Here is a 27,974-nt window from a genome sequence, read left to right as displayed (position 1 = left end):
AAGGGCAAGTCCAACTGCAAACTCACCTGCCTAGGTGTGTACCACTCATAAATGGCCTCATCTCTGCCTTTGGTGCTGGGGAAAGGCGGACCTGGCATTACCAGAACTTTCCAGGGAAACTTCACTGTTGTTAGTCGACCGCACTGAATTGAGAGGTTATTTGTGATTGCCTAATCGGGAAGGACAAGATATCACCAGGCATAGATATTTCACAGCTGTACCATCTCACCACCACCTCACTCACCTGGCCAGAAGCCTATGGTGACATCAAATCCTTGATTATTTCAACCATGCTTTGAAATTTCTGGGAACCCAAATTGTCTGGCTAACAGGTACTGAAAAGGGTGATCTGAGTGGTCAGGCCTGGAAAGTCCCCCACGAAATGTAAGTGACAGATTTCACAAGCTGTCTTTTAAAATAGTTTATCTGTTCCTTTTGAATAATGCTTGTCCAAATTTATAATTTTATTTATATTTTTTAAAGATTTATTTATTTATTTTAGAGAGAGAGAGATTGAGCATGGGGTCAGGGGAGAGGCAGAAGGGCAGAGGGAGAGGGAGAGGGAGAGAATCCCAAGCAGACTCTGCACTGAACATGCAGCCCAACATGGGGCTCGATCTCAGGACCCTGAGATCATGATCTGAGCCAAAACCAAGAGTCAGATGCTTAACCAACTGAGCCACCCAGGTGCCCCACCAAATTTGTAATTTTAAAGGTTTTGATGAGGTTGGGGAAGGGAGGAGGGATTCATTCCAGTTGTACCAAACAATCCTAGAGGTCAGTGGTGTAAACATACAGGAATGAAGAGATAGGGTGTAGGATGGAGAAGACAGATTCGAGTTTCAAAGGTCTAGAGTTTGAATACTTCCAAACTTCCATACATATATGAATCACCTGGGATCTTGTGAAAATGCAGATGCTGATTCAGTGAGTTTAGGGTAGGACCTGAGATTCTGGGTGTTTATAGCAAGCTCCCAGATGATGCTGATGCTGCTGGTCTGCAGACCATACTTTGAGTAGCAAGGACCAAAGCTATACGACTAGTCAAGAGTTGGCTTCAGGGGCATCTGACTGGGTTGGTGAGTAGTGCATGTGATTCTTGATCTCCAGGTCTTGAGTTCAAGCCCCATGCTGGGTGTAGAGATTACTTTAAAAAAAAAAAAAAGGTAGCTTAAAAAGTAGCTTGTTTTTGAGGTGAGAAGGCTATTAAGTAACCCACTAAAACATATTGGGCATCAAATGTATGTATAATAGTAGGATAATTGCCACACTTGTAACCAAAACTTGCAGGTTTAAGTCCTGATTCTACCATTTTCTAGCAATAAAACTTTGGGCAAATCAGGGGCCCTCTCTGAGTCTGTTTCTACATCTAAAAAATAGAACTTATAAGATCTGCCTGGGTTGCCTGACCATTCAGGGCAGATGTGAGAATCAAATGAAACAACTTTGTGAAAGTTTTTTATAAACTAAAGGTGCTGCATATGTGTAAGCATTATTATTATTGTTGTTATTATTATTATTATTCTATTTGGAGCTAAAGAAACCTTACCAATAGCTCCCATCTCTACTGTTTTTATTTTAGTAGATAACATTGCCAAGTGTTTGCATCTATCTGACACTGTGTTAAGTACAATAGGAATTATTTGATTTACTCCTCACAACTCTCGTAACACTAGTGATAGTAATGTTAGCTCAATTCTACCAATGAGAAAAGTAAGACCTAGGATATTAAGATTATGCCCAGCTGCTAAGGGTTGATGCTGTGATATGAACTCAGCCTGACTCTCCAAAACTCAAGTTCTTATTCACTACATCCAGTTGATTCATTGTAGAAAACACCCATCAACCCAGAAGAATGTGATGGTCTAGAACAGGGGTTGGCAAACTTTTTCCGTAAAGATCAAGTTCGTAACTATTTTAGGCTTTGTGTGCCAAATTTACATCTCTTGCAACCATTCAACTCTGTCTTAGCAGCGCAGAAACAGTCATAGACAGTAGGTAAAGGAATGGGTGTGGTTGTGTTCCAATAAAATGTTATTTAAGAAACAAGTGACTGGATGGATTTGGCCTACAGGTTATAGTTTGCTGATTCCTGGTCTAGAAAATTCTGAGTTGTTCAATATGGTAGCCACCAGCCACACATGGCTATTTGAATTTAAATTTATTTAGGTTAAATTAAAATTTCAATTCCTCAGTTGCAATAGCCACATCTCAAATGCTCAATAGACACAGGGGGCTGGTGCCTACTGTACTAAACAGTATAGAGATTTCCAACATAACGAAGTTTTATAGGGGAGCCCTGGTCTAGATCAGGGTGGAGGAGGAATCCCTTACAAGTAGCTGTGAGGACATGGAAATTCTGAGTCCTAGTTTTGCTAGTTAGCCAGCTGTATGACTCTAAGTCAATCACACCATCTCCCAGAGCTTCAGACCATACACACATAAAACAGGAATAATCCCTTCCTCACCATGTTGTTGTGGGAACTGAATAAGATAATATGTGAAAGGCACTGTAATCTATTAGGAGCTGTACAAACATAAGCCATCATTAGGATTCTGTTATTTGAAATGAGAGAAAATGTATGGACGTAGAATTTGTGTAGGTACTTGAACTGAGAGAAGCAGATTTTCTCTTAAATCACCCAATAGAAGCTTTTAGGATGTCAAAAAATTACCAAAATAAGGAAATATTATTTGCACAGTATTCTAATTTTTGGACAGGAAAGAGACATGAAACCAGGCAGATTTCATGGCCATTCATCTTTCAGAGCTTGCATTTGCCTTAGTAATGCTTAACATTTTCAGGAAACAGATGAAACTGTCCAGATAGGAACAGTGATGAAATTGGGCAGGTCACAGTGTCTCTCCTGAAAGAGATCAAATTTTTATTCTTGTTTGTCACACTCAAAGTTAAGAAGTATGGAGCTATCTCACAGCAAACGTTCTAGTCTTTCCCTTTCCTCCTCCTTCACAGGAGTCCCCTTTGTACCACATCCACTGCAGATCCCCACACTGGTCAAACACAAAACGGAATTTTGCCACTGAGGGATGGACCAGGCCATTGGCTGCCCGGATCATTCCAAAATCTTGGGTTCCCCAACCCTCGATACTCCTACCATTCCTCTTCCAGGGAAATCCCTGCTTATCCCTTCCTTCCCATGAGTCTATAGTACCCTTGGTCCCTCAGGGACCCTGTCTCTTAGGGCCCTAGGGCCAGGCCACACTCCAGAGGAGAAAGTTTCCTCCTGTTTGGTGGTGGGTACTCCTTGTGATTCCTGCCAATAACTAGGAGTTATGTTTCATATGGATCCTTTCTTATAGCTTTTCATATGAACTTTCTAGAACCTGTCTCACACCTCTCTACCCCCTTTCTATTTCCTTCCACCTTTCTATCTCTCACCACTTCAGTACTCTAACAGTTCACTCCTCTGCCACCTGCTAACACTTGCCTGCCTGGCTGGAACGAAAGTTCCCCTTCTCCTGTACAGCTGCTGGTGGTGGATAGTGGTTGAAGCTTTAGAAAAGTAATTTGGGAATATTTTTCTAAATCTTTACAGGGACACCTGGGTGGCTCAGTCGTTTGGGCATCTGACTCTTGACTTCACCTCAGGTCATGATCTCAGGGTCACGGGATCAAGTCCTGTGTCAGGCTCCGTGCTCAGTGGGGAGTCTGCTGGAGATTCTCTCTCTCCTTCTCCCTCTGCCCCTCCCTCTGCTCTAAATAAATAAATAAATAAATAAATAAATAAAATTAGAAAAGCATATACACTTTAGGGTGCCTGGGCGGCTTAGTCAGTTAAGTGACTGACTCAGTTTCAGCTCAGGTCATGATCTCATTGTTGTGAGATCAAGCGCTAAATTGGGCTCCATGTTGGGTGTGGAGACTGCTTGGGATTCTCTCTCTCCCTCTCCCCCTCTCCCCTACCCCACGCTCTCTCCCTCTCTAAAAAAAAAAAAAAAAAAGCATATACACTTGACTCAGTAGTTTTACTTCTAAAGAAGTATCCTAAGTAAATAATAGAGATACACTGAAAATTACTAAGCAAGGATATTCATTACTATATTATTTATATTAGTAAAAACTTAGATATAGCCTATTTGTCAACAATAGGAAAAGAATAAGACAAATATCAAATTTAGAAATGGAAATAAATACAACACAATATTAACAGTGGTTTTGTCTGGATATCTCCCTGGTATCTCTGGTTATCTCCAGAGTACCACTGATTTCTAGTTCCTTCTTTCCCTTTTCTATTTTTTTTTTACAATGTACATATATATATGATCAGAAAGAGATTATGAAAATGAAGTTTCCCGTCTCCCTAGCCTGCTTCTTTTAAATTGCTCTCTAATAGTCCCATTCAAAGATTCAAAATACACATTTGCAGGCTCAGACAACCCTCATGTTCACCAGAGATGTCCTAAGGGACAGCCACACACAGAAACTTTCCTGTATATATTTGAATAGAGTAACTTAAGAACTTACTCTGGGGTCCCTTACAATTGAAGGCCAGTTTGGGTAGGAGAAGGGTTAATACACCTGCTCTCAGTGTATCAGCGAAGGGCATATAGTTGCCAATCCTGTGGTGAAAGCCATCTTGTTGCCATCATTGTCCCTGCAGTGAAGAAATGGCGCTCATGAAGCTAAGTGACAGGACATCTCTGCAGATGATGACAGTTGGGAAGGAACAACAGTTGACCAAGAAAAACAATGGCTTTCTCCAAAATATGGATGTGGCTGAAGGTGCAATGCAGAAGTAAGTGAAGCCTGGGCCCTGGGGGCAGTTTCTGTGGTCCTGTCCGGACACCTCCTCGGGACAGCAGGATGCAAATAACGAGACTGCCAAGTTCCGGGGTGGGGTTAACCGTCTTCTCTACGATTCTTCTAATTTTGACCTCATGAATATTTTTTGTGAGACACTAAAGGGACCTACGGTCATGAACCAGGTAGACATCAGCTGAATAGAAATGGTCAAGGCTCTAATCTCAATTTGCAAAAATACTTTGATTGTTTTGTGCCTTTATTATCTTCACCTGCAAAATATATAAACCATTTACAATGCTTTGTATAGTAGACAAAGCACAAAGGGTTCATGTAAATATACATATGCGTTTGTTAGTACATGATAAAAATGTGTTATAATATAAACCAATGGTTAACAACCTTTTTAAATAGGGTGAAATTTAGTAAAGTAAAAGATTTTCCAGAATCCTTGTATGTCAAAAAAAGCTATTATGACATCAAAGATGTTTTTATTTTTATTTTTTTAAATAGCTAAATAATCCTTTAATATAGGATTATGAATTATTAGTAATTATTTCCACAAGTGAAGATGAATCTATCAGTGTCATTAATGGTACTACATAACTTACTGTATTAGGGGAGATAATTTTTTCATTAAAAAAAATTTTTTTATTATGTTAGTCACCATACAGTACATCATCAGTTTTTGATGTAGTGTTCCACAACTCACTGTTTGCGTATAAAACCCAGTGCTCCATACCGTACGTGCCCTCCTTAATACCCATCCCCTCTAGAACCCTCAGTTTGTTTCTCGGAGTTCAGAGTCTCTCATGGTTTGTCACCCCCTTCTGGTTTCCCCCCCTTCATTTTTTAAAATGCATTTGTAATTTATTAATAAGAGTTGTATATACATTTGGAAACTGAGCAGTATTTATTTATGTAAGCAATATTTATTCAGTCTATAGGAATATTTATAGATTCCCAAAACCCTTTCTATGCAGGGTAGGTGTAAAGTGCGCCCCACCTCCGGGTTGAAAACCCACAGACTGGAGACTCCCACCATAGACCTCCATCACAAATTGACTGTGATTCACTCAGAAGTATATGTGAGTGTGTGAGCATGTGTGTGTGTGTGTGTGTGTGTGTACATATACACACACGGTGCCCTCCAGAAAATAACAGTAGTCCAACAGGAAATGGGCAAAGGATATTAACACACCGTAGAAAAGGAAATACAGATGAGTTTTATACACAGAGGCAAAGATGCTTAACCTCACTAATAAAAAAAGATTAAAACTAAAATGAGATATCAGTTTAAGCATATGGAATTGGCAAAGATTAAAAACTTTAATGATACATGATTGTAGAAAAAGAGTGGAAAACAGGCACATTCATCATTTTTGCTGGAAGTGTAAATGGGTTCATCCTCTTTAAGGCATAACTCGGTAGCATTTATCAAAATTGAAAACATATGTATCTATTGACCCAGCAATTCTATTTTTAGGGTTATTCAATAGATATACTTGGACACATATACATCGACACATAGATGTGTCGGGATGGTCATTACAGCACTGTTTGTAGTAGCAATTAACTGGAAAGAACCTACGTATGCATTCATAAAGAACTGATTCACAAATTAGCATATGGCCCCACAATGGAGTACCATGTAACCATTTTTAAAAATGAGGCAGGGGCGCCTGGGTGGCTCAGTCAGTTAAGTGTCCTACTCTTGGTTTTGGCTCAGGTCATGATCTCAGGGCTGTGAGATCAAGCCCCACACCCCGGGTCCACGCTCAGTGGGGAGTCTGCTGGAGATTCTCTCTTCCTCCCCCTTCCCCCACTTGTGGTCTTTCTCTCTCTCTCTCTCAAATAAATGAATAAATCTCAAAATAAAATAAAATAAAATAAAATGAGGCAGCTCTGCATGTCCTGAAATGAAATGGACACCAAGAGGCTGTTAAAAAAGAAATATAGGGTAAAGAATAGTGTGTATAATATTCTCTCACACATATTTAAGAGACATGTATATTTACATAAACATAGCTGCTTATTTAGGCATAGAATCTCTGTGAAAGAAGAAACTAGCAAATGTGGGGAGGACATCTGGGGCCTAGAGGTCAAGATGGGATCACAGACTTAGTCCGTTCTGCATGGTCTTTGAACTACATGGCACTTTTTAACTCTACTTTTTTTTTTTTTAAGAGTATTTATTTAATTTTGTTTATTTTGCACACATTTGCACACACACAGCTACACAGCTGCAATGGCTTTGGAATTTGAAATCTCACTGTTAAATCACTTCTAGATTCAGTCAGCAAATACTTATCCAGCCCCTCCATTCCTGTTCTGTGCAGCATACTGCGCCCGACCTGATTCACACAGGATCGGATCAGTACAGGGGCAGCGGGTGCTCCTGGGGGCCGGGAAAGAGTCCAGTGTTCTCCCTCCAGAAATGCTTAGGGCAGGCCTACATTGTACACCTACAGCATAATAACAGCATCTGTTTTGACTGTGTGGCTTACAGTTTACTAAGGGATTTTACCAAAATGGACCACGTCTTGGACAGATCAGATGATAAGGACAACATTTTCTCCAAAAAGCCGCAAACCGACTTCCTTCATGAGACAGAGACTACAAAATGGGTAAGGGGGAGACTTAAATGTCACGCTGGGTGAAGAGAGTAACTTGACATCTCCTACCTCAACATGGTCAGGAAATACCTGAGGGTTTCCTTGTGGTTGGTGCAGGGTGTTCGGAGCTTGAAACCAGGAAGGAGGTAGTGTCTACTCTGAGGGTTGCTGCTCTCACATGAGGGACTTGCTAACCCTCCCACGCAATGACTTATACATTATATGTTACTTCGGGCCTTGGGATTTGTGAAAACACTGTGACCTTTTTCACCTCGGAGTAAATTGCCATGTGTCAAATTGCCCCCTGCTCACAGATTGTCTTCCAACAGGAAGCATGAGATCTAGTTACTCTTCATTCAGTCTGAACATCTCTCTGTCTTTGAAATTCAGTCATCCAGCTGACGTGGAATGGAGGAAATTTCAACAAAAGCCTGAGATTATTCTGGAAAGGGTTTATGTTTTCACCACCATTTAGATCAAAGCAAAGTCATGACTGAGACAGTTTATTATCATTGAGCAAATCTCTCCATAGATTCCCCAGGCCATTGACCACGGGTTTCAACCAGTCCAAAAAACATAAGGGAAGGATAGAGTGGGAACGTCCACTCCCAGGCCTATGCAGCCCCAAAAGGAAGCTCAGGATCGAGCTCATTGTCTACTTGAATACTCCGAATATATTTTGGATTCAGGGATGACTAATTCTGTCAATCCATAGAAGGAAAGGCCACCAAAGAGTATCCTAAGCTGGATACTTAGTCCGTTATCTTTGAAATAGATAGGGGCTAGAAGGCATGAGGGGATGGAATTAGAGATGTGGAGAAGAGATAAAATGAGACAGACAAGGAGTGAAAGGACATACAGACAGACACCTTCTACGGGAAAAAAAAAATAGGAACTGAATGAGAAGGGGAGACTTAGGATGGGGTTTTTGGGAAAGCTGAAGATGAGAAAAGGAAATAGGGCAATTGAGGTATGAGGCCCTATGATCTTAGGGGACACAGGAATTGAAGGTATTATTCTATAAATAATATCATCTGATTTTTTGGGGGGTGGGGCCTTGTCCAGGCCTTGTCCCTGGCCTCCAGGCAGGGGCTGCTAACATTAAACCCACTTTGCCAGGACACCTTCCCTGAATGCACAGTGTAATGTGCCCTGCTGAATCCTGTCTGTCAGTGAACATCACCTGTTGACCCAGTTCAGATCAGATCAGAGTAAGTCTAATTAGAGAATAAAATTATTCACTCTGTAAGAGTGAATTATTTTTACCAAATAGTCCACATGCTCAGGGTATAAGGCAAAAAGACTATTTCTTACAAACTCCAAGTCAGAGTACAAGGTTTACCAAAAGGCTTTTTAAAAATTTTGGCTATATTTCTTTATGTGGCAAATTCTACAATTACATAAAAATAAATCACGTGCAATTACGTAATTAACCGAAGTATTAATAAACTCGCCTCTTTGCCAATAAAAGGACAAATATGTGACTTCTTGGGAAAGAAACGGTTTCTCATTCTCTGGAAGCAAAACAGAAGGTCTTTAATTTGTATAATCTCACATTTGTTTTTTTAATAAGACCATACTATTTAAAGGTTCAGAAAAAGGACAGAATTAACAGAAGTTTTAAAAAAAAAATCAGTTGGTTTAATTAACAAAATAGACTTTAGCCAGGCTGCCAAAATTGCCATATCTAACCATCAAAGCCCTCAAAATGTTTAGAAGTGAATAGTTTGCTCTGGTTTTGCATTTTCCAATCTCTGGAATGGTATGTATAGTGTTGATTTCGGGTGCCCAGTGAGTGAGCAGACTTTCCTATTTCCTGCTTTTCTCTGCATCTCTCACAAGCAGAATGTATTTCCTTACTTCTGTAATCTTTTTATTATTTTTTTTCATAGCTGGAAGTTTGTACCTCTCCATCCCCTCCCCTACTTCACTCCTGCCCTCTGGCAACCACTAGTTTTTTCTCTGTATTTATAAATCTGTTTCTGTTTGGTTCTGTTTATTCATTTGTTTTGTTTTTTAGATTCCACATGTAAGTGAAATCATATGGTATTTGTCTTTCTCTGACTTATCTCTCCTAGCATAATACCCTCTAGGTCCATCCATGTTGTCGCAATTGACAAGATCTCATTCTTTTTCATGGTTGAATAATATTCCATTGTGTGTGTGTGTGTGTGTGTGTGTGTGTGTGTACACACATATATATGTGTATATGTGTGTATATATAGAGAGAGAGACACCACATCTTCTTTATCCATTCATATATTGACGTATACTTAAGTTGCTTCCATATTTTGGCTATTGTAAATAGTGCTGCAGTGAACATCGGACGTCTATTTATTCTAATACCACGTATTGAGCAACCACTGTGTTCTAGGCACTGTAAAGTGTTGAGGATATCTCTGTCTAAAATCCTTTCCCTCGGTGAGCTCACACACTAGTAGGGACTCAGACAAGAAAATGGCTATGCCTGATAAATCCACGTTAGAAGTAGCAGACGTGCTACAAAGTACATGACGGTGCTCTACAAGCCGATAACAAGGAATATGAAAACTGGGTCTTGAAGGATAAACTGGATAGAAGAAAAGCATTTTAGAAAGAAGGGACAGTACATGCAAAGGCAAAGAGGCCAAAGGGAACTTGTGTTCTGAGAGAGGAAGTGTGAAAGAAAAGGCGTGATGAACAAGCAAGCAGCAAGGACCCTAAGGAGGTGGAGATAGCACAGGATGCAGGCTGGAAACCAGGATGTCGCTAGGAAGCAAGAAGTGGTGAGGACCGCAGCAAGAACTGACTGACAGCCATGGAGATGGAGAGAAGAGTATACAGGTATAAAAGATAGGTGCTATTGGGCTTGGACACCAAGTAGATGTGACATGAGTAATGAAGAGGGAAAAGAATATCTGCCATGCAAACTCAGGGACTCCTTTCCAGCTTCCTGCAGAAGCATCTGGATAAATCGGGGAAACATATGTAAGGATGGGAACCTGGACAAGGTAGAGAGGAAATATGATGAGTTCAGTTCTCTGCTTGCTGAGTTTGAGGTGCCTGTGGAACACTCAGAGACATATGAGCTTTTCAAAGAGCTGCACAAAAATGGAAAGTAATGCCCGTAGGCTTTGTATATCATGCAAGCACACTTTCAGTTTGTTATGAAAACACACACACACACCTCTTTATTTGTTCAATCCTGAAGCTTTTAAAAAATATTTTATTTCTACTTCCTGACTTTTGACTCTTTTGCAGTGTGCTAACCATTATGGTAAACTGATTGATGAAAACAAGAAATGTCATTGTAGATTTTTTGGACATAGAACTCTGGAGATGATCTGGTTCCCTTTTCTTCTTACAGAACAGGAAACTGAGCTTTAGAGCGGTTAGGTGGCCCAAGATCCACCGGAATAGAACAAGGCTTAGAACTCAGGTTCTCCATACCCAGTGAAGTGTTTTTCCTCTATATCACAGAGTTCCTGCTGCCTTCGTAAAAGATTAGGTGGGAAGAAATTGAAATTGTGAATGCTGTTTATTCACAAAGAAGTAAGATATAGTGGAGTCATCTAGTACTTGGAAAATCTAGCCTTCATTTGTTCATCTGTAAGTGTGATAATAAACCCTACCTCACTAGTAAGGTGCCACTGGGTTGTGGAAGTGATAGTGGTAGGGACTAGATATTTCTTAACGTGAATCCAAGGACTAGATAAGATGAAAATAGTCACGGTGTTGGAATCAGAAAATCTACTTCAAGCTCTAGTCCACACACTTACTGGCCATATGTACTAGTTGCCCAAGGCTGCTGTAAAAAATGGCCACAAATTTGGTGACTTAAAACCACACAAAATGTATTCTCTCATAGTTCTAGAGACCAGAAGTCTGAAATCAAAGAGTCAGCAGGGCCACGCTCCCTCTGAAGACTCTAGAGGAGAATCCTTCCTTGCCTCTTCCAGCTTTTGGTGGCTCCAGGCATGCCTTGGCACGTGACTGCCTCTGTCTTCACATGACCTCCCCCTCTGTGTAGGTGCTTTCTGTCTCTCATTAGGACACTTGTCATTGGATTTAGGACCCAGGTAATTCAAAATAATCTCGTCTTAGACCCTTAACTCAATTACATCCACAAAGACTCTTTGAAATAAGGTCACATTCTCAGGGTCTTAGCATTAGGATATGGACATATCTTTTTTGGAGTGACCACTTAACTCACTACACCATATGACCTTGGACTACTCATTAATGTGACTGACCTAGGGGATTTCAATACCTGACTTTATCTACCTCAAGTCTATCATGGGAATTAAAAGAAAGAAGGCACATGAAAGAAGTTTGTAAAGAGTTACATGAATGTTAGTTATTCCTGGTGAATGTGGCCAGCAACTTATCCAGACATTTCAATAACAGCCTGATCTGCACTCCAACTTTTTCTCCTTCCAGTTTAAAAATAGTTTTGCTGAAACACAAGGATTTCAGACCAAACTTCTTCAAAGGACAGAGAAATATTTCACAATGTCATTACTAAAGAAGAGAAATGTTCAAAGATAAATTACTGTCAATTTTGTGCATGCATAGAAGTGAAATACCAGAAAATGACTTGAATATTTTTCTAGAAAAAGGCAAAGAATAAAGAAACAAAGAAATAAATTTTGTGGGTCAAGCTGATAAGAGTAGGCTTCCCCTCCCTTATTACTTCTTATTATGAAAAATTTTAAATAAAAAGAAAACTTAAGTGAATTATATGAAGATCAACCATATTCTCACACTTAGATTTTAAAATTGTTGCCATTTGTCACATTTGCTTTATCTTTACATATGTAAATAGATGGAATTTTTTGAACCATTTAAAAGTAGGTCAAAGACAGCATGAGACTTTATCCCTGTTTATTTTCAGACAGCATTTTTAAAAATAAAGACTTTCTTCTACATAGCCAAGATTCCATCATCACATCAGGACAACTAACAATAATTCCATGATGTAACCTAATATCCTCAATTCTCTGAGAATTCTAATTTTTTCAGGTGTCCCTCAAATGCCCATACTTCTATTTATTTAAAAATTTTTTGGTGCCAAAACCCAGAAAATGCCTGTACTTTTAAAATCAGCATTGAAACAAGATTTATGCAATGTATTTAGCTGTTATATATCTCTTTAGACTCTCTTAACATAAAACAGTTCTATCCCCTTTTATTTTCCTTTCACATTGACTTTTTGGGAAACCAGTCATCTGGAGTGGGGTGCTAGAGTCCATGGTCAGGTGGAATTCTGTTACTCATCGGCACTGAAAAGACCTCTGCATGAGGCCACTGATGTTCTATGCATCCCCGCCCCAGCCTTCCTCTGTCAACGGAGCGGAAGGGCATGTCTACTTATTTTATAAATGCAGTAGGAAGCCCCAGCCTCAGAGAGGGCTATGTGCTTGCCCCCAGAGAAAAGCACATAAATAAGCTAAAGAGATCATCACCTCTTGTTATAACCCTTTTTTTCTGCTTTGCTTCTTTCATAATCTTTATCAGAATATGTTGGAGCTGGAGGCTGAGCATCACCAGGACCTACAGAATGAACAGAATGAGCAAGAAACAAATCAGGTCCAACAAGAGGATCCTCATGTATCCACATCTTTGCAGTTTTCCAAGGAGAACATCCCTGAACTGTAAGCCTTGACACATGCAAAAGGAATCATTTAATAATATTTTGTGGGTACAATGCTACATGAAATAAGCCAGAGAAAGACAAATACCATAGGATTTCACTTATATGTAAAATTTAAGAAAAAAACAAATGAACAAACAAAAAAGACTCTTGAGTACAGGAACAAACTGGTAGTTGTCAGAAGAGAGGTGAGTGGGGAGCTGAGTAAAATAGATAAATGGGATTAAGGGTACACTTATTGTGATGAGCACTGAATAACATATAGAACTCTTGAATCATATTGTGCACTTGAAACTAATATAACACTGTATGTTAGTCAAACTTTAAAGAAAAAAATAAAATAATAGTATTCTGTGGAGAAAATGAAATTTAGCAGAGCACTTAGGGAAAGCCTGGAAGATTTAAAATCCATATGTCTTAAACCTTTAAGCACTCATGTGCACAAGTAACTACCTACGTATTCTAGTAAGAATATGGAGTAGATGTATTTCTACAGACGTGGGCCGAGCCATGGGTTTCTCTTTGCAAACTCTTTTTTGGAGACTGGAATTAATGCATATCTTGTCACTCTCAGATAATTTTCTGGATATGAAAAGAATTATGGGGGCTCCTCAGTGAAGCTCAGTGGGTTAAGCATATGCCTTTAGCTCAGGTCATGATCCTGGGGTCCTGGGGTCCTGGGATCAAGCTCCCTGCTCAGTGCGGAGTCTGCTTCTCCCTCTCCCTCCCCCACTTGTGCTCTCTCTCCCTCTCTCTCTCTCTCTCAAATAAATAAGAAAAATCTTTTTTAAAAAAGAAAAGAATTATATTTATCAATAGAAATGTATTGTTAAGCTCTTGTAGACCCTTCCCCTGCTGCATAGCTCTCTACTTCTAACAAGATGTGATCACTATCCTTATATTCATTAGGATAGTGTAATTCTTAACGTTCATTCCATGCAGGAAAATTAAAAATATACCGTTATTTTTTACTAAATGTAAAATACATTTTATTTTCTTCAGTCTTATGAAGATCTGCTAAAATGGATATCAAATAAGTGCTCAAACTTTTTTCTTGAGTCCTAACTGTTTACCTGGCCCATTTTGGTGACAGGAAATGAATCAGCATACCAACTTGCCATTCAAAGAAAGAAGGTTTTGGGCCATTTGAAGATGTTTCCCATTTCTTACCTTAAAACTGATCATAATAATATTTCTGCAGGAGTCAGGAGAACACTTTCTTCCAGCTAAACTACTGGAATACACAGATGGGTCTACAAGTGAAAGAACTTGGAGCTGATCACATAAGCTGGATGGAGAAAATCAACAATATTATACAAAAAATAAACCTAACAGAAAACACAATGAAGAGGTAATTTTAGGGTATTGGGTTTGGTCAGAAAATATTGAAAATTTTCATAGCTTCAGAAACTCTGGGTTTAAGGTGGTAAAGTCTTTTAGGCATATCTTCAGGATAAGAAGTACCAAGTCTTACGTTTTGAAGTCAATATCACAAAATCTCAAAGCCTGTTGCAAAGTTATCTGCATCTTTGCTCTCTCTTCTCTCAAGGAAAGGACTTCTCTCATAGGCTTTTTTTGAAACTGTGTTAATGGTCAACAAAGGAAGGACTTCGAGTCTCCAATAACCCCTTGAGCTTTAGCCAGTATTGTCCAAAGGGAGCCAACGATATGAAAAAAGTATTAAAAAGTATGGTTGTTAAATTAATGCATTTCTGAATTTAAGTGGAAAGTTTTAAGATGAAACTGGAAAGGTAAGAGTAATTATTATTTTTCTAGTCACTGGTATAAAGAGAAGGGGCTTTGGAGTCAAAGAAATTCCTTTCATTGGTATTGTGATATGTTCGGGGTACAGATATATCACATTTTGTTAGATTTGTGCCTAAGTATTTCGTGCTCTTGGTGCCATTATACTTTAAAATTTTAAATTTCTAATTATTAGTTGCCAGGATATAGAAATGCAATTAGTTTTTGTATATTGGTCTTGTGTCTTGTGACCTTGCTAACCTCATTTATCAGCTCCAAGTAGTTTTGTAAGTTATTTGGGATTTTCCACATAATCATGTCATCTGCAAATAGAGAGAGCTTTATATCTTCTTTTTCTATCTGCATAGCTTTTACTTCTTTTTGCTGCCTTATCATATTGGCTAGAACTTGGGGTATGATGTTGAATAGGAGGAATGACAGCAGACACTAGACATATTTACCTTGTTTTCAGTCCTACAGAAAAAGCATTGTGGTGTAAGGTGTTTTGCTTTTTTTTTTTTTTTTTTTGAGATTGAGAAAGTGTTTTCTATTCTTAGTTTACTGAGATGTTTTTAAAATCAGGTATTATACTAAATTTTTTCAATAGCTTTTGCTGCATCTATGAATGATCATGTTGTTTGTTTGTTCATAGTCTCCTGATATGGCAAATTATAATGACTGATTTTTCAATGTTGAACAAGCCTTGAGTTCCCAGAATAAACCCCATTTGGTCATAATATATTATTCTTTTTATATATTGTTGGATACTGTTTACTAAAAGGGAATTTTTGGATGAATGTCAATGAGAGATATTGGCCTTTTTCTTTCTTGTAATGTATTAGTATCAGAAAACTTGCCTTATAGTAAAAATTGGGGCATTTTCCCACTTGTTCTATTTTCTGGATGAATTTGTGTAGAACTGGCATAATTTCTTCCTTAAATGTTTGATTGAACTCACCAGCAAAGCCATATTGCCTGGATATTTCATTAGAGTAAAACTTTTAACTACAAAGTTAATTTCTTTAATGATATATAGGGCCATTCAGGCTACTGAACCGTTGGGTATATGTTAGTGGTAGATTGTATTTTTTGAGGAATTTGCCCCATTTCATCTTCCTTCAGCTTTTCCAAATGGTAATATCTTATCCAACTCTAGTGTACCATCAAAACCAAGAAACTGACCTTGGCACTATGAATAGAGCTTATTTAGATTTTACCAGTTATATGTATTCTCACTTGTGCATGGGAGTGTGTGTATAGTGCTGTGCAATTTTACTATATGGGTAGCCTTACATAGCCACCACCACTCAAGAATCTCAGTTGTACCATTGCACAAGACTCCTTTGTGTTAGCCCTTTGTAGCCACACCTAAGCTGACCCCTAATCTCCAGCAATGACAAATCATTTCCACATGTCTATAATTATGTTATTTCATAAAGGTTAGCTATATCAAATCATGCATTATGTAACCTTCTGAGATTTATTTTTTTCACTCAGCATAATTTTCCTAAGGTTCATCCAAGTTGTTGCCTGTATATCAATAGTTCCTTTCTTTTTGTTGCTGAGTAGTATTCCATGGTATGGGGATATATATATAGAGAGAGAGTTTGGTTAACCATTCACCCATCAAAGGACAAGTATGTTATTCCTAATTTTCAACTATTATGAATAAAGCTACTTTGGACATTCATGTACAAATTCCTGTGTGAAAATAAGTCCTCATTTCTCTGGAATAATTGCCCAAGAATGAAATTTCTGGGTCACATGGTAAGTCTGTTTTTAGTTTTGACAGGAAGTGCCAAGCTATTTTCTGGAGCGGCTGTCCATTTTACATTCCCACCACCAATGTCTGAGTGATCCAATTTCTCCACATCCTCACTAGCAGTTGGCATTATCACTGTTTTGCATCCTAGCTATTCTGATAAATTTGTAGTAATATATCATTATAGTCTTAATTTGAATTTTTCTAATGGCTAATGGTGCTGAGCATCCTTTCATGTCTTTATCTGCCATTTATATATCTCCTTAGTGAAATGTCTGTGCATGTGTTTTGCTCATTTCTGAATTGGATAGTTTGGTTTTTTAATGTTGAGTTTTAAGAAGTTGTCATATATTCTAGATATAAGACCTTTGCCAGATATTGACAAGTGAATCCATTTAACAGAGTCATTGGCCAAACAAAAGCTTTGAATTTTGGTGAGGTCCAGTTTATCAATGTTCCCTCTTATAGGTAATGTTATTAGTGTCAAGTCTAAGAAATCTTTGCCTAGTCGTAAGTCCCAAAGATATTCTGTGGGTTTTTTTTTTTTCTAGAAATTTAGCTAAGCTTCCATTTTAATCATTTAAATTTTCTGCTCCTGTATCCAATTAGGCCTTACATTTCTTTACTATTATCTGGATTATTTAGTGTTTTCTACCTTCTTGCATTGCATTTGTGACATCCCATTCCAACACAACCACAACGCAAGAGTCCTCTTATGTAGGAATAGGCTATCATTCTTGAAAAATCAAAAAAGATTGTCTATTGGGTGATTTTTCTTAATCCATAGGACTTAGTCCATCTCTTGATCTGTTCGCAGCTTATTAAATGAGGTGATGTGTCTGGAGGACCAAATTGGAAAGCTGGAGTCACACCAAGACCTTGACCCTGATCAGGGAGCAAACATTGAGGTAAGCTGGAGGCTTGGAAAAGATAATCGGGGAGGTTGTGGGGACTCTGCCACCATTTCCCACCCCTTCTATTATTTAACCAACCGTAATAAGAATTAAAACCCATCTTTTGTCATGAGGAGGAGTGCTCTCTGGTGGTCAGGTCTGAGCACCTGTCATGTGGGTCCCACCACTTCTATTCTCTGACAACGCAAAAAGACAAGTTCTTAATTCTACCTAGAAACTCAGTTTGATAGGCTTATATCTTGATGCCATCTTAAGACCATGATGAGTACCTTAACAGAAGACTTCTCTTCTTGATCTTTGTATCCCAGCACCTAACAGTTCAAGAAGATATCCAGGGATTAAATATTTATGAATAACTGCAACCTTAAAATGTAAGAGGTATATTTGTGCTCATCTTTGATGCTTTCATGAAGAGTTCTTGTGTTGGTTTTCACAATCTCCAGTTTTTCTGTTGTTTTCTTGCCTTGCACTGCCGAGAGACTCTTTTCTGAGAAAGGTTGAATTTCCCTTTTTTAAAGAGTCATAGGATGTTAGAAAGGTAGTGACCAACTTTGGATAAGAATTAGACTTCAGAGCCCTGGCTGACAGTGTTTCTAAACTTCATGCCTTTGAAAAACAATTCTCTAAGAAAGGAGAAACCCGTGTCTATCTACTTCCTCTGCTTTAGCTCAAGCCAAAAAGCTTAAATTAAGTGAATTTTGGAGGAAATAAAGAAGAAATGTCTCTTTTATTGCAGGAAGGTAATGTTTATTTAGACCCCTCACATACTAAAAGCCAACTACAGATCAGCACAAATTTAACACGGAGGGGGGGGAAGGGGGAATACTTTTAGCCATGATTTAGTCCAAAATTTTGAAGTAGCAACCTCATTTTTAGCTGGATGAAAAGTCACGAGTTTTTTTCACTGTCTTTGGGCTATGGAAATTGCAAATTATGAGAAAAGGGAAGAAGACAAGGCCAAGAAATATTCTGCCTTGGAAAATTTCTCCAAGAGTCAGCTGTGTTACCGGGATGTGGATTTCAGTAGAAGGTAGGGTTAGGGAGGGATGCGCATCAAAGGAATGAGGAGAAAGATAGAAGAGCACAAAGATAAATGAAAATGGGATTTAAAAAAGAAACCAACAAAGGCTTGGGATAATATGAAAAGGGAAGGCATGACAAATAGATATGGAGATTCTCTGGCCTGGAGATGCACAGCTTTGTTTGCACTTAAAAAAAAAAAAAAACAGCATGACTTAAAAATTATAAACACACCAAATATCCACCAACAGGTATGTGGATAAACTGTGGTACATGTTATATGATAGAATACTACTCATCAGTAAGAAGGAATAGGCTTCTTACTCATTCAACAACATGAAATAATTTCAAGCGCATTATGCTGAGTGAAACAAGCCAGATCCAGAAGATTGCATACTTCATGATTACATTTACATAACATTCTGAAAATGGCAAAACTATAGGAACAGAAAAGAGATTAGTGGTTGCTAGAATTGCCTGGGGAAAGGGAGCAGGGGATTGACTAAGGGGCACAAGGAAATTTGGGGTATGATGGAAATATTACATATCTTGTTCTGTTGATTATGTCATAATTCATAGAACAGTACACCTTTAAAAAGTGAGTTTTACTATATGTAAATTATACCTCAATACACATGACTTTTTAAAAATGGACACAAGGTCTGTCCTCAATAAGTCTAAAGGGTGATGGGAAAGGCCACATAAAAGCAAATGCAGTAATATAATAAGAAACTTCATTTACTTATTATATTTTTTAGATTTTATTTATTTATTTGTCAGAGAAAGAGAGCTAGCAAGCGCACAAGCAGGGGGAGCAGCAGGCAGAGGGAGAAGCAGGCTCCCCATGGAGCAGGGAGCTGGATGCGGGACTGGATCCCAGGACCCTGGGATCATGAACTGAGCCAAAGGCAGACGCTTAACTGACTGTGCCACCCAGGCGTCCCTAAAATAGAAAATTTAAATATAAGTATTACAGAAGCAAAGTCAGTAGGAATGGCTGTAGGTTCACTCTGGTAAAGGGAAATGGAGAGTTTTAGATATGGAAACAACAACCAAAGTGTGGTGCGGGCAAAGGAGAAATAAGCTAATAAAGTTAAAATAAAACCACATGTATTGGCTCATTTATATCTTGTGAAGAAATGGAACGACTCAGAAAGGAATGAAAGAGAGAGGAGGGAAAAATCGGTAAAATCACTTTAAAAATACACACACAGCAGAAACAAAATTAAAGAATTTTAAGGTGAGGAAAGGACTTTGAGGTGGCCTTTGGCTGTTGCCTGATATTTAACCCCCAAATTCACGAAGCTTTCTGAGATCCCCATATCAACATGACTTGATATGAATGACAGACTTTCATTCTGCAACTGTCTCCTATCTATTATCTTTGATACAATTATCTTAGATAAGTACCGTGTAAAGATATTTTTATATAAATAAACCAGGGTACCAAGTAAAATGTGATTAGAAGATCACAACTCCTTTCTAAATAATTAAGTCACACAATTCAGGGGTTGGTGACGGATGAACTTGGTAAAAGAAGGGTGTAACTATACATTCTCTGGAAGCTTTTTTTTTTTTTAAGATTTCATTTATTCATTTAAGACAGAGAGATACAGAGAGAGAGCATGAGCAGGGGGAGAGGCAGAAGGAGAGGGAGAAGCAGACTCCCCACTGAGCAGGGAGCCCAACACGGGTCTCAGGACCCAGAGATCATGACCTGAGTTGAAAGCAGACGCTTAACCATCTGAGCCACCCAGGTGCCCCTTTCTGGAAGCGGTTTGAGGGCAAATGCTCATTACATGTTTCCAACGAGCACAATGCCTAGCCCAAGGGCCACTTAACGTAGGATGTGGACAACTGTATCTTGTTGATTCAACTTAATGTTGATTTTGGAGATCAATACCCAGAACAGTATCAAAAAAAACCACACAAAAACAGTTGCTATTAAATCTCAAACTTTTTGATCATGAATGAGCTTTCCTCTAAAAATCTTCACTTTGTTTCAATTCCACACATCATTCATTAAAACTTTTGATTTATGCCCTTTTGTTTTAAAGGAGAAGATCATGGAAATTAAAAAGCAAATAGAAGAAACAGATAACAAATATGTCCAGGTAATGACATAATGGTATTACAATTAAGGAAGAAAACCAGTTCTTCAAGGGAATCTCAGATCTAGGGAATTTTAGTGAATGGAATCCAAAATTGGATGAAAGATAGACTCAGTGTTTTAGACCTAGCAGGGAACTGTCTTGTAGTCTATACCCTCATTTTCAGGGGAGAAAAGCATAACTCAAAAACATGACGTGATTTGCCCATATTTCTAGATGAAAAGACTAGTCTTGTTCTTGCTCTCCCATTAAAAAATGAAAATATGTGTATTTTTTCTAACAAAAGTAATGCATGCTTATTTTAATAATTAAAACATAAAACTATTTCATTTAGAAAATGAAAAATAATCCCACTCCCTCAATGATAAACACAGTGAATATTTTATTATATTTACATTCTTCTAAATTTTCCTATACAGGTACTTACATGTTGTTGTTATAATTTAAATAGGATTATATTATACATATTGTTTTGCAACTTGCTGTTTTCCCTTAGCATTTTTCTTCAGCAACTTTCTATGCCACTTGTTGCCATTTTACCTTTTCACTGTTTATATAATGCAGGATTTGATTTTTGGATTTATTAAATTTATTTCACTGCATATTTGGGGCTTTATAATAAATGTGTGCTATTACAAATTTTGCCTCACCAATCCATATCTTTGCTTGCTTTTGCAAGTACTTGTTTAAGGAAAATTTCTAGAAATGGCACCTCTAGCACCCATCTTTCTTGAATCCCAGAACACTGTTCTTCCTGCTATAGTTTTGCCTTTCAAAGTATCCTGCAGGTCTATTATAGAATGATTAATCAAAAACCTTACAAGAGTTATTTACTCCTGACATATGTATAATTGGCATCCATGTCTTAGAAAGTTTGCTTTCAGCCTGGCTCTTGAACTTACTGATAGAAACCACCCAAAACCATCTGTTATCTCTACCTGATGATGACCTACATGAGATGGGAAGAAAAGAGGAACCAGACATTTTTTGTGGATAGCTCTTTTGCTAAACTATAAAGTCCAAATATTCAAACTAACATAACAAGAACTTATATTATAAATTTTAAAATACTTAAAAGAAATACAATTTTCTTTTTTTCTCTGAAACATACTTTTTGTCCAGCTAGTGTCTTAGAAGACTGTTTTCTTTTTAGAGAGAAGGAGCGCGCATATGCACACAGGTGTGGGGAGAGGCAGAGGGAGAAGGAGAGGGAGAGAGAGAATCTTAAGCAGGCTCCACGTCCAGCATGGAGTCCAATATGGGGCTCAGTTTTACAACTCTGAGATCATGACCTGAGCCAAAATCAAGAGTCAGACGCTTAACCAACTGAGCCACCCAGGAGCCCCTAGTGTCTTGGAAGTTTTTTAAGGCACAAGGAAAGAATAATGAATAGAGAAAAAGATGATTTATCATAAGCTGCTATTGTATAAATTTATACTTCTAAAGTGTTAAAAATAATTATGCTAATCTTTTAGTTATTCCTCCTGCAATTTATCATGATTATATTATGAATTTGCTGTAAGAGGAAAGATTTTACTGAATAAAAGTAAGCTTCAAAGAAGCCACTTTACAACTAAGTGGTGTCAACCTGAGTGAGGTTTTATGGTATAAACCAGAAAAATATATTTCTATTTTACCCAAAATTGTGGGTGTCTTTTCAGGAAGCTGCTTGTAATGAAGCTCATGAATTAAAGGAGAAACTCATTGCAAGAATAAAGGTAAGATTTCACAGTTACTCAAGTTCAAATAATGATAAAATCTAAATATAGGGATAATTCTTTTTCTAGAAGTTAGGGTTTTCCACCTACTGTTTTCTTTCTCTTTCATTATCACTTTTTTCTCCCCTTCCTGGCCCTCTGCTTTGGGTGGACAGAACATTTCATGGTCTGCTTCTACATCTCCTCCATTTACAGCTAAGCCTCTATGTCGACAGTTTATGTATTCTTCAAGGCTCAGCTCAAATGTCATCTCCTCTTCCAGACCTCCCATAATCTCCCCTAGCCAGAAAAATAACTCCATACCTGAACTCCTCCCACAATATGTTGATGTAAATGTGAATGGGTGAAAGAAGCAATGAATGAGTGAGTCAACCTGTCACTTGTTCAGAGGTGCCTAATCGTCCCACCTATCTGAAGTAGGTGTCCCACCAACAAACTTCAGCTACTCTATATCATTATCTTATTTATTTTCTCTTTAGCATGTATCCTAATCTATAATATCTAATGTGTCTGTGTGTGTGTGTGCGTGTATATATATATATGTGTTTAGTCATTTATTGCTTTTCCCCCAGTCCCTATAAACATGCATGTAATTCCTTATCCATTTGGTTTGAAAATGCACATGTAATAGAATGCACATTCCTTATCAATTTTGTTAACCACAGTATCCTAGAATAGTGCCTGGTGGGAATCAATATGTTTTGCATAGATGAACAAATTGAACAGATGAATTCAATATAAGGATAATTATCTTCCTACATGAATAAGTCAGTAGTTAGAGATTAGCATGTGGGTCTACCATGCTGCTACCTTATTTTGTGAATGTTTAAGTTTCTTTCTACTAGGTGAGTATGCACTTGCCAATGATCTCCTCATGTGACTCACATGGGATTGGCAATGTGGGCTCCTGAGGTGTTCTGGAGGAAAAGCACCGTGCATCATCTACAATAAGACTAGCAGACCTCTAAAATCATTTTTTTAAGTGACAGTTTATTGCTATTTTTTTCAGAACTTTTACAAAGACATGACTCTGCTGAGTACAAAGCTGGGAATGTACCAAGGGCAAGAAAGGAAAACAGACTTTCAGAGTCCTGAAGAAATGGATATGGAAGAAATTGAGCCCCAGCTTCCTGAGGCTCCACCACCCCCTTTAGTCCAGAACACTCCTGCCAGCATTACAATGTGGTAAGTCAGAGAAAGGGGACTTTGGGGCTGGACAAAGGCCCCAAAATGTATGAAGCATAGTATGATGAATTTCTTCAAGGAATGACTAAAAATTTGTTTTACCTTCCTTTATAAATTATTTCTTCTTGTTCTTTAAAAGTCTATGTGTTTATTGGAGTCATAGTGTTTTTCATATTATTTTTAGCTGTAGATCTATTGCATTAGATATATAGATATAGATTTCTTTATTATTGCTTTAGGTAACTATGTGTACATAAATCTTAAAAGATGGTGTCTGCAATCTATGATGCAGTTACCTCCACCAAAGGAACCTTCCTGCTAAGCAGATTTGAAAACCTTTGTTCACTGGACAGGATGCCTCTCACTTGTATGGTATTAAAAACATACATCTTAGCAAATTCTGACTCTTTGGATCCCTTTCTGAAGATGCCACACCATCATATATTCCTGGAGTAATACCCTCCTCTAAAAAAACTTTTCTGGTTCTTTAGCCCCAACTACCAATCCAAGTAGAATGTTCAGCAACCTCTCTTGTGTGTGCACTCTCCCTTACACATAATCCTGACATAGAACCCACAGTATATTATTGCAATTAAATTATTTCAAATCTGTCTCCTCCTAATAATCCATGAGCTACCAGACGGCAGGTATCTTCATCATTTTGGGACCTAAAATATAAAACATCTTCACCATGCTGAGCAGATATTAAATTAATAAGTGAGGAGGGATGTCAATGAAAATAGTGGAGAAAAAACCCCAGAAAATTTCTTCCTCCATAAAAATCAATGAAAGAGCTTGAAAAAAATAGTCAGAATCAACTTTTTCAGAACCCTGGAAATTAAGGATTTAGTATCCAGAATAGATAAAGAAGTCTTATAACTCAACAACAGAAAAGGAAACAACCCAACTTTTAAAATGAGCAAAAGACTTGAATAGACATTTCTTCAAAGAAGATACACAGAAGGCCAACAAACACATGAAAAGATAGTCAACACCATCAGTCATTAGGGAAATAAAAATCAAAATCATGAGCTACCACTCTACATCTTTAAGATAATTATAATTGAAAGGACAGGCAATAGCAAACATTGGAGAGGATGTGGAGAAATTAGAACCCTCAGACATTGCTAGAGGGATTGTAAAATGGTGCAGCCATTTTGGAAAACAGGTTGGCAGTTCTGGAAAATGTTAAATATAGAACTACCCTCTGACCCACTCCTAGGTATGCACCCAGAAGAATTGAAAATATATGTCCACACAAAAACTTGTACATGAATGTTCATAGCAGCATTATTCATAAAAATAGAAACAATACAAATATACATCAACTAATGAATAGGTAAACAAAATGTGGTATATCCATACAATGGAGTATTGTTCATCCACAAAAGAGGACAAAATGCTAATTCATGCTACAATGTGGATGACCCTTGAAAACATTATGAAAGAAAGTCAGACACAAAAGGCCATCTATTACATGATTCTATTCCTGTGAAATGTCCAAAATAGGAAAATCCATGTAGATAGTAAGTAAATGAATAGTTGCAAGGCCTTAGGGTAGTGGGAAATAGGGAGTAACTGTTCATGGGTACAGGTTTTCTTTTTGGGGTGATGACAATTTCCTGGAATTAGATAATGGTGATGGTTGTACAACCCTGTGAATTAAACTAAAAGCCATGGAATTATACACTTTAAAGGGTAAATTTTATGGCATGCAAATTATATCTCAAAAATCAAACAAGTAAGTAAATGCCTTTTGATCATCACTTGATTGTGTTAAATGGGCAGATTACAATCCAATTGAGTTGGCCATCTTTCATCACATCATTATATTCTAGTTAAGACCGCCTAAGGCTTTGACCAATTTCTTTCGAAGAACTGGAAATGTACTGGTTTATACATTATCTTTTTGAGGAGGTTTATCTTGCAGACTTAGTTAATCATTACGTATCGGTTTTGTTGTTTTTAGGCTCAGAGGGTACCTCTTCCTGGCATAATCCCCAATTCCACAGTTCCCTTATAGACCTTCCACAAATAATGTGAACATTTTGGAAAAGATTAAAGGTTTTATGCATGGCTAATCTTGAAAAATAAACATGTAAATAGATACATAAACAGTATTTAAAAAGTCAAAGGAATATTTTTATTCTTTAAAGAAGGTAAATTCAAAATGAATAAAATATTTAATGACACTAATATTTGGTTCCACACAAGTGATATGAAAGAAATTATTTTGTTGTTTTTTTCAAAGATTTTATTTATTTATTTGTCTGAGAAAGAGAGCACAAGCAGGGGGAAGGAGAAACAGGCTCCCCACTGAGCAGGGAGCCTGATGCGGGACTCAATCCCAGGACCCTGGGATCATGACCTGAGCCAAAGGCAGATGCTTAACTGACTGAGCCACCCAGGCATCCCTCAAAGAAATTATTTTGAATTAGTAGCTACGATGTTTTCCAAAGAAAAATGTCTACACTTTAAAAAATAAATATTGCACATGTTCTTTTGCTTTATAATAGAAAATCTGAAAAATATTTTAAGTTATATTGACTTGTAAATCAAAATCAAATGACTCAGTAGTGTCAAAAAATAAATCCGAAAGATAAGTCAATATAAATAAATACATAAATCTGAACTTAACCATACCTAGAGTGTTCGGTGAAGGAAAGAAAAAACTGGAAGAGCACACTGTAAGCCAAAAGCAAAGCAAACAAAACAAAACAAAAAATTTAAAAAATTAATACAAAATGAAAGAAAGAAAGAAAGAAAGAAAGAAAAAGAAAGAAAGAAAGAAAGAAAGGGAGGAAGGAAGGAAGGAAGAAAGGAAGGAAGAAAGAAAGAAAGAAACAAACAAACAAACAAAACTGAGCTAATGGTATTAGGGTGATGAGATTATAATTTTTTCACTTCTCTGTTTTCCAAATTATCTGTAATTTAGAAAAACTATTTTTCTCTTTAAAACATAATGTTAAAATGTTTCTCTTTGAAAGTGTTCCAGTTTGGTATTTCCAAAGATGATTGATTTTAGAATTTAAGAAGAACAGTGTTTATTTACTAGCTATGTTTTGGTAGTGAGTCATTTTTCTTTTCATAAGAAAAAACACATCTAGATTTAGCACTTCTTGAGGGCAGGGCATCTCTGCTTCATCTTAGCAGCCCTCAAAGCTTTTTCTGACTAGAGTATTTTTCAAAACATTGGCTCTTTCATAAAATGTGTGATAGGGCACCTGGGTGGCGTAGTTGGTTAAACAACCAATTCCTGGTTTTAGCTCAGGTTATGATCTTGGGGTCGTGGAATTGAGCTCCACATGGTGGTCCACACTCAGTGCAGAGTCTGCTTGAGATTCCCTCTCCTTCTGCCCCTCCTGCTCATGTTCTCTCTCTCTCCCCCTCTCTCTCTGAAATAAATAAATAAATCTTTAATTTTAAAAAAATGTGTGAAATAGAAGCAATTATTTGTGTAACTACCAAGAGACAAGCAGTGGCAATAATGCCAAACAACTTGGCTCAGGTTTACAGAATCCACTGAGTTGGATCACAAAATAGATCCATAACTAGGTGTAACTGTGCTCTAAATGTTCTCTTCTAAAATACGTTATTGATGGTCATTATCTCCAGGTGGCTGGATTATCTGTGGCATTTCTTTCCTTCTTTGTGTTTTTCTGGACCTTCCAGATCTTCTACCCTAATCATGTATTGCAGTGATAATTAGAAAATAATAATGCAAGGATGTAAAAGCAAATAAATGAAATAGATCATAGGTCCAGCCTAGGAGGAGGAGTCCTGAAAGACTTGAGAAAGTTTATATTACTTTAAAAGGGTAAGTCTGGTACCAGAATAAAACTAGTGATAGAGCTAGACTCCATTTGTCACATTGCATTTTATATCCCCAGAAAATCTAACTGCCTGGTCCTTTATTTCCCTCCAAATCTGTGTCATATACCTCACAAGTGAGGAAAAGATGTCAATAGTCTGCTAGAGTGTGAGAAGAGTATTTCAAAGGAAAGAGTCTCATAATTTCCAGGGTTTCATTGTTTCATGGCTATAAAACCTTAGAATTCCAATGCCAGCCATAGGAGGGACTTAAGGGCTCAACTAGTCCAAGCTCCTTCTTTTGTGGATGTCAACTGAGGTCAAGAGAAGTTCAGTTACTTCCTTGACATTATAGAACTAACTGGGTGGAGGAACCAGGAGTCTCATCAGTGTGGTTTTCTTCAGAATGTTCTTAACACAGATGTTCTCTTTCCTTGCAGGAAATGTGCACTGAGGATTTTCATCATGTTTTATGTCCTCACCTTCACTGGACTTTCATGTTACATACTATTTTTTGATGCTACATTTATCTTTGAAAGCTTGCTCCCAGCAATGCTTGGACACCGCAGAATGTGGGAACTACGGGAGATCATTGCTCCTTTCTTGAACTTGGAAGTGGAAGACTTGTTACCCTCCTAAAGTTATAGAAGTTACTGTTACCCTACTGACTCTCTCCTTAATAAAATTCTGGCTGTTCTTGTA

The 27,974-nt window shown here is 37.7% G+C and overlaps 1 protein-coding gene across 4 annotated transcripts; it reads left to right on the top strand.

Annotated features, from left to right (window-relative positions):
* Positions 1-27,974, top strand: SMCO2 (single-pass membrane protein with coiled-coil domains 2). 4 transcript variants are annotated; one of them, XM_073878020.1, is made up of 9 exons: positions 1-34; positions 7,272-7,389; positions 12,874-13,010; positions 14,211-14,360; positions 17,332-17,422; positions 20,506-20,562; positions 22,221-22,277; positions 23,287-23,462; positions 27,713-27,974. In XM_073878020.1, exons 2-9 carry the CDS (start codon positions 7,294-7,296, stop codon positions 27,909-27,911), a joined length of 963 nt encoding a protein of 320 aa, XP_073734121.1. In that variant the 5' UTR covers positions 1-34; positions 7,272-7,293; the 3' UTR covers positions 27,912-27,974. The 4 variants fall into 4 exon arrangements, with proteins under 4 accessions (XP_073734121.1, XP_025735641.1, XP_025735639.1 ...); XM_025879856.2 differs by lacking the exon at positions 1-34 and adding an exon at positions 41-384; XM_025879854.2 differs by lacking the exon at positions 1-34 and adding an exon at positions 4,629-4,757.

Source organism: Callorhinus ursinus, unplaced genomic scaffold (genome assembly GCF_003265705.2).
Source record: "Callorhinus ursinus isolate GAN/ISIS: 27379988/994484 unplaced genomic scaffold, GSC_fseal_2.0 scaffold27, whole genome shotgun sequence".
NCBI classification, from domain to species: Eukaryota; Metazoa; Chordata; class Mammalia; order Carnivora; family Otariidae; genus Callorhinus; species Callorhinus ursinus.
The sequence above is the reverse complement of the archived record's forward strand: the minus strand, read 5'-3'. Positions and strand labels throughout refer to the sequence as shown.

What these genes read in the sequence shown, in the direction of transcription:
- SMCO2 (XM_025879854.2), top strand. Translation starts at nt 4,630, where the DNA reads ATGGCGCTCATGAAGCTAAGTGACAGGACATCTCTGCAGATGATGACA. An exon ending in AGACAGAGACTACAAAATGG is followed by an intron (nt 7,390 to 12,873) that starts GTAAGGGGGAGA and finishes AATCTTTATCAG; the next exon opens with AATATGTTGGAGCTGGAGGC. An exon ending in ATCAGGGAGCAAACATTGAG is followed by an intron (nt 17,423 to 20,505) that starts GTAAGCTGGAGG and finishes TTTGTTTTAAAG; the next exon opens with GAGAAGATCATGGAAATTAA.